This window comes from Phalaenopsis equestris, unplaced genomic scaffold, assembly GCF_001263595.1.
Source record: "Phalaenopsis equestris unplaced genomic scaffold, ASM126359v1 Scaffold000442, whole genome shotgun sequence".
NCBI lineage: Eukaryota > Viridiplantae > Streptophyta > Magnoliopsida > Asparagales > Orchidaceae > Phalaenopsis > Phalaenopsis equestris.
The window spans coordinates 253,043-265,792 of NW_018164883.1; the positions used below are offsets into that span (position 1 = coordinate 253,043).

A 12,750-nucleotide genomic window follows, 5' to 3' on the forward strand; every position below is an offset into this window, starting at 1 on the left:
AATTAATGTATGGTTAACACATGGGCATCCATTGGAAAGTTTGGCTTGGATAAAACCAATTTGATTAAGTTAGCTCGACTTGTCCAAATATACAGGGTATAAATTCAATCAAATGGCCTAATATGGCCATTAGACCAAAAAATGGTCAAATATACTTAATTGGGATGGTTTGAACTTACCTTAAGATGTTTAGTTCATTCAAATTAAGACACTTGTAATAATTTAATTCAAATTGACTCAGCGAAACCATTAAAGGTTTAATTAGGCTAGGTTGGGTCGATTGGGCTCCATTTGCCTCACAAATGGAAAATTGAATGAGTTTGATATATGGTTGATCCTCTTAGTTCAAACAAAAGGCTTGGTTTAAAAAGATTTGATCAGCTTCATCAATTTGGCATACACGGTCCAAGTGGTCAATTTTAGTAAACTGAAACAATTAGACAAATTGGGCTCAACCAAGGTTCAACTGAGCTTAATTCAACTATAGTTAAACAAATAGAATGGGTTCTAGGGTGAGCTTAGCTTAAGTTGTCCAAATTGTCCTAAGTGTTTCAAATATGTTAACTTAAGCTTAGTGCGCCAATTGTCAGATCAATGATTAACTGGAGCAGGCTCATATATAGTTGACCAATCGAAATAGAATTGAGGCCTTAGGTTCAAGATAATTTGGCCAATTTAATGATTTTGATCCAATAGGGTCACATGGATCAATTTAAGATAACATTATACTAATGGTCCAATTGGGATATTCCAAAGGTATCTATTTGGCACAAATTTAATCATTTCTAACGTATTATGGTTTATTGGAATGATTGAAACCAAATTGTCTTATTCTGAGGTTTAGGTTCAATTAACTTGATTGAGTTCTATTAGGTTAAACCATGGTTTACGGGTTTCTAGCCCAGGCAAATGATTAGTTGAAGTCAATTGATCTATTAGCTGCTGATTAAAAGCCTATGAAAGTATTGGGCCAATCAATTAAATCAACTAATTCAAAATCATCAATTGGATCCAGGATTTAAGAGTTATTAGGGCTAAGATATGCATAAGTTAAATCTAAGCCCACAACTCAAGCTCAAGAAATCCAGTAGTCAATCATATTTACATGGATATAATTGAATTACTGAGAAAATGAATTGAATGCTCAAAACACAAACTGAGTATATTAGATCCAATTAATGTTAAAACAGGGTTAGGTCTAACCTAGGGCTGATTATGATCAAACCTAACAAAAAGGGAGAATTAAATTGAGAACTGAGTTATCAAATATCTACTTTTTCTAAGACTAAAAAGGTCCTATAAAAATCTTGAAGTTTGGTCTTACAAACAATTGAAGGGAGAAATTTCTAGCAAAGCTTAATTAGGTTGAATCTAGAAGAGGAAAATGGCTTGAATCATCTCCATAGGGGACTAGAGGACCAAGCAATAAATATTGACCCCGACAAATTCATATGATCTAAATTGAGCATAACCAACTTAACCCAACATAAAGAACCCAAATTAGTAAGACCGCCGCATAAAGTGACATTTGATAGATATTCAGGGGCCGTTTGGGACCACTTTTTTTTATGTTATGATGTAAAATGTGTTTGGTATGATATAACACATTTAGTTGTTTTTAAAAAAATATGCAAAATACATTTAGATGTGTTGAGTGTTTTTATAAATTAGCTAATTTGTTATTAAAAATTAAAAAAAAAATAAAAATAAAAACATGCAAAAAATGCAACAAACAAACATGTCTTTAAACTAAAAAACAAAAACAAAAACAAAAACAAAAACAAAAGTGATCCCAAATGAGCCCTTATATTTTTTATGTCAATAATAGGATTTGTCTTCCCCTAAACAGAGTCAATGAATTTCTCACAAATACATGACTTTTTCGATTATAATGTTCTACATGTTATTAAACAAAAAAAGCAAATTAAGAAACTGAACACATGAGCATGTGATCACTGTGCGAGGACCAAAACAGTCATGAGAAGAATTTCATTGCATAAGATTGAGAGCTATTAGAGTAACAAAAATAAAATTCTAAGATATATAACAAGAGGAAGCTGCACAAATCCTCAACTTAAGATGGATCTTACTCTAGCATAAGAACTGCAAGCCAGCTAAAAATTGTCGGGTTTATCAGATTATTTTGTGTTACCTGTAGAACTGGACTCGCCATTCTGTTTTTCAAGAGAAGGGCTTGGCTGTACTTTTTCGCATAGTTTAGATGATGGCCCGGATGACCTTTCCCATTCATTAATGTTGTTTCTGTTGATTCCTACTTCATTTTGTGCCTGAAAAGGATAAAAATGACAATTATATAATGCAATAAAACAGTAAGCTAAATTGTGTTAAATAACGAAACTACAATGTTAAGGATGGTGGCAAAAGTTGGTAAAGCAGAAAAAATGGCCTTCTGTAAGCATAAACCGTTAGGATTCAGAAGCAAGTTTTTGCCATGGAAAAAAGCTAATGTGCATTTGATACAATATGACTTGTTAGTAATAAGTGCTCATCACATTTATTAAACAAAAGTTTCATTTTAGATTAATTAGATGGATGCTAGAGTAAGTGGGCATCAAGATTTTTCATTAATTTGGATGCCAATTTGACAAGCAGTTTTTTTTAATGATTTTATTCTTTTTAAATTTTTTTTCTTAACATTTTGACATTAAAAAAAAACATGTTTTTGTTTATTTAGGGAGGTGATGGCAGCAATAGCAAGCAGGGTAACAGGGTAACCCAATGATGGCTCGCAGCAGCCAACCTGATATTTATTCTAAAATGTTTAAAATACTTAAAAATTATTTCGAGCGTTTTTTAAAGCAACTTGATTTGTCTTTAAAAATTTAAAATAACAATAGTTAAGAGAAACACTAAATAAATATATTTTTAAAAACCAAAATACTAAAGTGATCCCAAACAAGCTTCAAATTTGGATCATTCACAAAATAGTATCACCGCTAAGAGAATATTGTACTTCAAAGTAGAAAACGGGTTACATGGCTTATGAATAATGTTAGCTTACATTTTCTAGAGCCTCCAGCTTCTTTTGCAATGCTTCATGTTCAGCTCGTACACGAAATGGAACACCGTCTTTCTGGAACACGTTGTTTTGTGCCATAATTTCATCCATTTCTGTGGTAGTTGTTGCGAAAGGGTGATTGGCTGGAATCCATCTGATTGTATCCGGATCAACATCTTGGGGCACCAGATCTCCTTCTTTGAGAAAAATTGTTGGTCTTTTCCATTGATACGCTCTTGATCTTCTCTGCAGATGAATGAACTGCTGCTCTTGTGTAAGGGTTACTGGAGCAAGCCGGTAAACTTTTCCACACATTTCAATTTTTGAATTGTTTTTTTGAATCTTCACTTGTGGGTTGTTAAAAGGATCTTCATACTTCAGATCAGACTTTAAGCTTTTCAAGAAAAAGGAGACAAAAAAGATGAAACTGATGCTCAGATAAGTGGAAACTACCAAAAATAGCACTATGAACTTCAATAACAATGGAAAATGTACTTAACCATCAGTATGATTGTGAACGCAACCGTGAAGAAGAAAACGACATAATAAAAGGGCAAAAGAAGTTATTGAAATCCACCTTACGGTCCTTCAGATGCGCCAGCTTTGTATTCTTAGATGACATAATGACACAAGCGTCTGTACCTGGACTGGTTCGGTCCAAGGTTCCTGAAAGCCAACCAGCCTTCAAGTCATCCTGAAAGTGTTGCCCAACTGGAGTGAGGCCCTCTTCTAATCTAGGACGATATATGTGTTTTTGTTGGTGTTCAGGGATTGGTTTTTATGTGATTTGCTTTGGGATAGCTGTCCGCATCTCCTTTTTCCTTTTAGGGTTGTATCCAAGGGTTTCGAGTATTGCTCCGGCTGTATCTTGTTCTTGATGTGGTGTGTATCCCCTTCTACCCATCCCCGATCTCTCCCGCATCTATTTCCCTTCACCCTTGCCGCTTTCCACCTAGTTGCCGCCATCAAAAAGGTAGTAAAACCATTGTTTTCCCTTCGAGTAGCAGATTGAAACCCAGAAACAGCAACTCCTGCTTTCCAACGTGCTGCCCCATTGCCCAATCCCATTGCCTACTGTTATAATATAACATTTTATTAATTTACTTAATTAAAAATCTTAAACTTACCTTTATATATTTTGGTTGACTATTTCCCGCCCACACGCATGCAAGGTCCCTCTCTTCGGTCTTGATTCGATCCAGAGCTACACCCGTTTCTTCTTCCTTCTCTTCCTCTGCACACATGCGAGCACGAAGCTAATCCCGCCTCCTCCCTCTTCTCCTTCGCACTGCTCAACAGCCCTAACGCACACAGAGCTCTCTTTCGGGTCTTCTGCAGTTTTCATCCCTATGATTCTCCTCCTACTCCCTTGCAACCAGTTCAAAGTGCGTGAGGAGGTTTCATGTGAGCAGATCGCCTCTTCCCTTCCTCTCTTCGGCTTAGTTGGGGTGCGGAATCCTCTCGACAGAAACCTAGAGGCGTTCAATCAATCCTTACGAGCCATATGAATCTCCCCTACAGGAGTAAATGGATGCATGAGGTGAGCCGTCCCTTTCTTTCCCCCTTGTCCTCCTATCTCCTTTCTACTTCTCATTTTGGACTCGCCGGCCTCGATTCCTTCCCTCCACTTCGTATACTCCTCTCACTCTCTATCTCTCTCTCCTTCCCTCCACTTCGTATACTCCTCTCACTCTCTCTTCCTCTCCCACTGTCTCTCACTCTCTATCTCTCTAGCTCCTGTTCTTGAGTGGTGGTTCCAAAATGAGAAGATACGAGGAAAATCCTTGTATTAACTTCCCTTAAGCGGAACGGTTATTCATTTAACGATCATATCTGCTTTGCAGCTGTCATAAACAGATAAACTATATTTTTTTTTACCAAAATGAGAAGATACGAGGAAAATCCTTGTATTAGCTTCCCTTAAGCGGAACGGTTATTCATTGAACGATCATATCTGCTTTGCAGCTGTCATAAACAGGTAAAATATATATTTTTTTTTATTTTTTTTATTATTTTTTTAACCGGTTATCACACCCCAAATGGTACTGGCTTGGAAAGGCATGAAATGTAAATGAAAATAAATAAAAATTCGACATGTGACAGGTGACATTGGTGAATTCTCTTCCTATACTTAGCTAGCGATTCAAGAAAGCATTTAGACCGTTGATGGTACAACACAACATGTGGTTGATAAGGGTACAATGATGCGTACCAATTCTATGATTTTGTCCAATATTTTACATGCTCCTTCCTTTCTAGTGAACCTTTTATTCATTAGTGTCATTATACTCCAAATAAAATGTATTGTTTCATTTGATATTCCAAAATTAATCTATCAAAAGAAGGGGACTGACACGTGATGTAGTGGACTCTGGTACTTGGATAGAGGGGAAGTACTCATCCTTGACATCCATGATTGAAAATGTCTGAGCAGGAGGATCTAAGAAGAATGTGAAGGATGTATTGCAGCCATATCACAGGCGCACGAAACACTCATCTTTCAGTCTATTGAGTCGTTTTTATCAATCCTTGTATGAAAAGGCAAATAAAGAGAAACGGGTTTGTGATGCTTATGAGTTTGACAAGCTCACTAGGAGCTCCTATGTCAGTTTTGGGAATAGGAGCTCTGGTGTGTTTGATTTGATACATTATGATGTATGGGGACATTGTCCTACTAGTTCAATGAATTGTTATTGTTATTTGTTATGCTTATTGATTGTTTTTCTCGGGTTATCTGGATATACTTGATAAAACAAAATATAGAGGTGGTTGCTTGCTTTAAAGATTTCCACAAGACAATCCGGATCCAATATGAGGCAATTGTGAAGGCATTGAAAACTGATAATGGAACAAAATATATCAACAAAGCATTTAGGAACTACCTGTCAGCTCAAAAGATACAACACCAAACCACATGCCTATACACATCAGCACAGAATGGAGTAGCTAAGACGAAGAATCAACATCTTCTAGGAATAGTTCAGAGCATGATGATGGCAATGAATGTTCCACAGAGGGCAAGCAGTATTGACATCCGCTCAATTGATTAACAGGATGCCCTTAAGAGTGTTAGAGTGAAAGTCTCCTTATCAGATGTTGAAAGTGGACAATAATGGGATCCTTCCATTGAAAGTTATTTGGATGTGCATGCTTTGTGAAAAACAACAGGCCATCTACGGGGGAATTGGACCCCAGAGCTGTGAAATGTGCATTTGTGAGTTATTCTTTCACTCGAAAGGGTTATGTCTGTTGCAGCCTGATTGAGAAGAGACATTTTGTGGGTATGAATGTATCATTCAGAGAATTTAAACCATACTACATTCTGGAGGTGAATTCACCCTTTGGTGACTCAACAAGCACCGGAGAAATGAGGCAAGGGTGAGTGAGTAGTGGTGGAGATAGAGTCGTGCAAGTTAAAATAACATCATGTTTGAGATGTGGGATGAGTCAACTGAGACAAAAATCGAGAAGATTGAACCCAGAGGTGGTGGGATTCAGGTTGAAATTGAGCTAAGGATGTATAAACGGAGGAAGAAGCAAACTGAGGGAACAAGGTCTGCAGTGCCAACAAGTCCTCTGTCCCAGTCTTCCCCAACTCCTGAGACACCCATATCATCCACCTTTGATTCAAAACTCCTAGGTGATATTGTTCCTCCGTCAACGCCTAACCCCCCAATGTTGAGGACCTCCCGCAGTAATGCGCTTCGGATTGTTTTGACCAACAAGTCCTCTGTCCCAGTCTTCCCCAACTCCTGAGACACCCACATCATCCACCTTTGATTCAAAACTCCCAGGTGATATTGTTCCTCCTCCGTCAACGCCTAACCTCCCAATGTTAAGGAGGACCTCCCGCAGTAATGCGCTTCAGATTGTTTTGGGTGGGAACTTAACATTACTAACTTTGTTTATTATTCTAACATCTCACATTTGCATGGAGCATTCATTGTATTATTGGACTCTATCTCTATACCCAAGTGTTGGCAGGTTGTTAAGGAGGATTCCTAGTGGAAAACAGTGATGAATGAGCTTGGTGCTCTTGATAAAAATTGAACATGAGATATTGTACCACTACCAGCTGGGAAGAATGTAGTTGGGTGCAAGTGGATCTTCTCGGTGAAGCAGATTCCCGAAGGGAAGGTGGAGAGATATGAAGCTCGACTAATGACAAAAGGGTACAATCAGACGTATGACATTGACTACAATAAAAACTATGCACCAATAACAAAGATGAGCATGGTAAGGACACTGGTTTCTTCGGTAGTGAATGGTGGATGAAAGTTACACCAAATTGATCTGAATGCTTTTCTTCATGGAGAGCTACTGGAAGAGAAATATATAGAGATACCGTCGGGATTCGGAACATCCAAGATAGTGGTCAAGGTGCTTAGGCTCAGAAAATCACTATATGGCTTGAAGTTGTCTCCTCGAGTCTAGTTTGACAAGTTTAAAATAGTGATGATTGAAATGAGATATCAACAGATCAATGCATACCACACAGTGATCTTTCTACGATATGAAGGTCATGTTACCATACTTGTTGTGTATGTAGATGACATAATTGTCACCGGTGATGATGAGACAGAGATAGTTCATTTGAACGGAAAACTGGGGAATCAATTAGAGGTAAGGATCTGGGACAGCTCAGATACTTTCTTGGGAATGATGTGGCCCATGAACCTGAGGGGATAGTCTTATCCCAGAGATAGTATGCATTAGATCTCCTCATGGAAACAAGTATATAGGAGTGTAAACTTGCAACCTCTCCAATTGATCAGAATGTCAAGCTGAGTGCAGAGGCAGCAAAACCTGTTGATCGTGAGAGGTACAAGAGACTGGTGGCTCGCCTAATTTTATCTGTGCCACACTCGACCTGACATCTCTTTTGCAGTAAGTGTGGTGAGCCGCTACAAACATAATCCAAAGAAGGCCAATATGGAGACAGTGTATCAAATCCTGAGATAATTGAAGAGTGCACAAGAGAAGGGGTTGATCTTAAGGAAGAATGAACATGTAGACATTGAAGGCTTTTGTGACTCTGACTGAGCAAGTTGTGCAAAAGATAGAAGATCCACATAAGGATATTGCATGTTTGTAGGGAGCAACTTGGTCTCTTGGAAGAAGCAAGAAACAATTGGTGGTATCAAGGTCAACAACAGAGGCAGAGTGCAGGGCCATGGTATTAAGGGTTGCTGAGATGATGTGGCTGAGTGCCTTGTTGGTTGAACTCAAGGTGGACCAAGGAATTCAAATGAAATTGAGTTATGGTGCAACAACAAGTCAGCAATCAACATTGCTAACAACCTGATGCAACACGATAGAACCAAACATGTGGAGATTGAAAGATTCTTCATCAAGGAAAAGTTGAATAACGAACTACTGGAGCTAAGTCATGTAACTAGTGGAGAGCAAGTGGTTGACTGCCTCACTAAAGGACCTAGTTCATTAGAGTACTCTAGATTGTGTGACAAGATGAGCTTAGTGGATATCTTTTGCCCATCTTAGCCCATCTTGAGGGGGAGTGTTGAGAGTTGTGTAAAAAAGATTATTTGTGGGTTTATTTGTAAAAAGATGTAAACTATTTAAGTCCATGCTTTGAATGAAATAATTAGGTTTTTTGTAAAATTCTTTTCTATTTATCCCCTACTACCAGTTCCCCGGTTTCTCCCATATCGATTCCCTTCACGTAAGTCCATGCTTTGAATGAAATAATTAGGTTTTTTTGTAAAATTCTTTTCTATATATCCCCTACTACCAGTTCCCCGGTCTCTCCCATATCGATTCCCTTCACCCTCGCCGCTTTTCCCTTTGTTGTCGCCACCCAGAAAGGTAGTAAAACCTTCATTTTCCCTTCCAACATCCAACTGAAACCAAGAAAACAGCAATTCCTGCTTTCCAACTTGCTGCCCCCTTACCGAATCCCAGCGCCTCCTGCTAAACAACCCCCTCGGCACTACCTAGACACTAGATCCAACCCTAGTTCTAGTGTTATGTTGTTATTTCATTGCAATTTCAGTTTTCCCTGTTGTTTGTCATGATTCCAAACTTTGAATTCAGTAATAATATTTATTTTCCCATGAGTAGTTGTTAAATTCCGGTATTGCGAAGATCAAAACAATGCTTCATATGACCATAAATTAATGCCAATGGAGGCAGAGCATGAACAAATCAAATTCATATGCTAACTACTAAATAAACTGATATCAAAAGAGAAGATGAGACAAAAATTAGAGAAAAAAGCTTAAGAAGTAGACATGTAAGAAACATACAACTTCTACATGTAAGAAACATATAACTTCTCCATGCTAAACGGAATGTGTTGGAAGTACACCTTCTCGCCTGTTAAAGCAATTTCCACTAAGAGGAAATCTAGGGAGAGATCGAATTTTTTTAATATAGCATGCAGGCCATAGTTGATTTCCACAGAGCATAACAAAAAGATCTTGGGAAATGTTATGATTATCTTGGAAGCTATAAAATAAAACAAATAACTGCAAACTATGAATGGGATAAAATGAAAATGTTTAGCATGCATGGTTTGTATATATAATTTGGGTAGCATATGATATGACTAAAACCACAGCTCTAAGATTTTTGATACAAAAGTTGCAGAAGCAAGCGGCTGTGGTATGCATATGTTTAGCTAAAAATAGGGGGTGCATGAAGTTGACAAAAGAAATCTTTTACATCTCCATATATAAAAGCAACGGCAAAAACAACTGGCCCCAAGTTTGAGAATAGTATGAAAGTCACCCGCACGATATCGACTTGGAAAATTCAGCCCTCAAGGAACATGGCAAACATATCATTTTAACGACTTCAAATTAAAACAGAAAACCAGAATTGATCAGATATGTTGTTATTTTCACAATGTGCACGGACAAGTTTATAGTGCATCGCTAGAACAACAACTCATTAGATTATGTAGAACAATATTATAATTTACTAAAAGACTTAATTATATGAAAAGTAAATTAAGACTATTTTGCCTTAGAACGTGAGTCAAAGATCCAATTAGTTACACACAAATGAGAATACGTCCAAATAGTTTCACATAAGCATTTGAAAGTAGTTGAAATTATAATGTAGTTAAGTGGTAGAGAGTTCCGATGAAGTATGTATTTATTACAAGAGCCAGTTCTTATATTTTCTTTGTATGAATTGTGTTGTCTATACAGGTAATGAACCAACCTGATAACTAACAACAAAATAATAAATATAAATCAATAATGGTGCACTATTATGAAGCAAATAATATGAAAATGTATTGAAAGTAGTAAGAAACAGTTAAGCAATGAAACAAAGTGCAATAAAAATTTTAAAAAACTTATAACAAAAAGAGAGCATTTATTTCCCGCAAATATGATTATTTCCACATTCAAATTTATTACTCAAAGTTTCTACATATATCATATTCCTTTTAGAAAATACTATGTCCGACTATAAAATAAATAATTTTAAGTTCCAATTAAAAAATAAATTATTTTTTGCATTCAAGCTCACATTCTCATACAAATTTTTTTCTATATATTATATTTGATATAGATTATAATATACAAATAAATTATAAAAAGCGTATACACGATCTAGTTTAAAATAAAACAAAAATATCTAAAACAGATACTGTCTTACCACATTAAACATATAAACTAATTGAAATATAAATTTTACTAATCATTGATATAATATTCATATTTTAAATATATTTTGCCCATTTTTTTATTGTTCAAATGATATTATATTAAAATCACTTAGCTTTGGACATGAATAGAGTCAAGCAAAGCAAGGTCAAGACCAATTGGCCAATAACCAACTCTCATCTCGAGTAGACCAGGGTGGTACTCATACTAGGCATCAAGGGTACATCTTCTCATCCTTTTGGAGAGCTCAAAGAATACAAACTCACACCAATCACTTCATGCTAAACAAACAATTGAATTCATCTGTAAGTCAGCTTCACCGCATCCAATCATTCATGTCTAAACAATTTTTTTGAAAATACTAAATCATGAACAACGTATAACTGTTTTATTTTTTTAGTTGGACGTTGAAATATCAACAAAATCTTTTAATGCATAATGAAGACGAGGAAAATTGACATATTTAAGTCATGCAGAAGTGGATTGAAAATAATGTCCACGCATACAAAATACACCATAAAAATAAAAGAACAATATCATGGGGTTCTAACAAAGTGATGGTTTTAAATGAAAGTAAAAAGCCACATATAGAAATTGCATGATTAATTTATATATCAAGGCAATGCAAGGTATGCAAACAAGTCATTCCTCTTAATATGCTGCTCCTCAACTGATATCAACTGATATTTAACAAAGATGTGCATGATTAATTTATATATCAAGGCAATGCAAGGTATGCAAACAAGTCATTCCTCTTAATATGCTGCTCCTCAACTGATATTTAACAAAGATGATCAACTATACATTCTTATTAAAGTTCAGTAACACTAAAATAACGATTATATATTTTATCGAAAGCGGCAATGCTTTATTAATTAGAACACATATTTTTTAGATACAAGATAAGTAAACTGATAACAAAATTAGTAACTCTGATGAATTTCTTGCTCCAAAAAACTGGCAATGCTGCTTGGGCCAGCATGAAAAAAAGCAGTTATGAGATATAATATATGATTATCTGAATTGATAAGTCCATAACTAAGCACAAGTATCGAGAATGTTCAAAAGTATTGATGCTACTAGGAGAGTGAAGGTCTGGGGTAGTAGTTAGATCACCTCTATTATAATCTGAAGGCCCCAAGTTAAGACACGGGAATATCCTCTCTACAAATGCAAGGGTAAGTCTGCAAACACCAATCCCTACTGGCATATTGGTGGGGAGTGAGAAGCTCCATCCACTGTGCAACAATTTATTCATGCTGGCAAGAAAAGTTTGGTTAGGTTTGTAATAAGGATGAGCGGGTATTGCCCGAAAAACCCATCCTAGAGTTGGGTAAGAAAATGTGAAGCCAAACCAGTCACAGCTTTTAAAAATTAGACCAGAACTTGACATCATAAGGCGGGGCTTTGGATCAAGTTAGGCTTAATCCTCAGATGACAAAAGGTAAGTTGATATAACTGAACTTTAAGGTATAAATCTCTTATAATATTTAAAAGAAAAGTTAACAAGGGGTTTGAAATAGTTTACATTTGGGTCAGATCTTGTCCTTGGCTAGAAACACAAAAATAGCATGAAGCTTTAAATTTATGTTTGAGATTGCAGGAGCTTGGTGGATAAAATTGTAATTAAAGACACTTGACCCACATTTTGAGGACATCCCAAGATCATAATTGCGTCCAGGAAGTACACAGGAAACGGGTAAAAATAAAAAATCATAAAAGAGAGATGTTGCTTCAAAAAAATGCCCAAATAATGTAAAGTTATAAGTTATGTGAAAATGTTCAATAATCTAGAAAAAAAATAAAATTAGATTCCAAAGCCTTTAATTGATGAACTCAAAAAACTCAACAATCAGTGTTGAGCATGGATAGAGTGAAATGCAAAGTAGTCTATTACGTTTGCTGCAACAACTGCCATGCTTATTCATAACTTCAAATATTTGACCGAACAAAGCACAAAGCCCCTCATCGCCAAAAAAAGGTTTCCTTAAAAAGTTATGAATAGCATAACTTGATATCCAATTATCAGAGTAAGAGAAATGGTAGAGGTCGATAGTTTAATAATATATATATATATATATATATATTATTAAA

At 36.2% G+C, this 12,750-nt stretch overlaps 1 protein-coding gene across 1 annotated transcript in view; it reads right to left on the reverse strand.

Annotated features, from left to right (window-relative positions):
• Positions 1-1,797: 1,797 nt before the first annotated feature.
• The window catches only part of LOC110027760 (protein MULTIPLE CHLOROPLAST DIVISION SITE 1), a 34,112-nt gene continuing 23,159 nt past the window's right edge, over positions 1,798-12,750 (reverse strand). Inside the window, exons 4-5 of the mRNA XM_020729307.1 lie at positions 3,023-3,413; positions 1,798-2,288 (exon numbers count right to left, since the gene is read on the reverse strand). Coding sequence (XP_020584966.1) covers positions 2,139-2,288; positions 3,023-3,413 — 541 coding nt within the window. The 3' untranslated portion in view covers positions 1,798-2,138. The remainder of the gene's footprint in view (positions 2,289-3,022; positions 3,414-12,750) is intronic.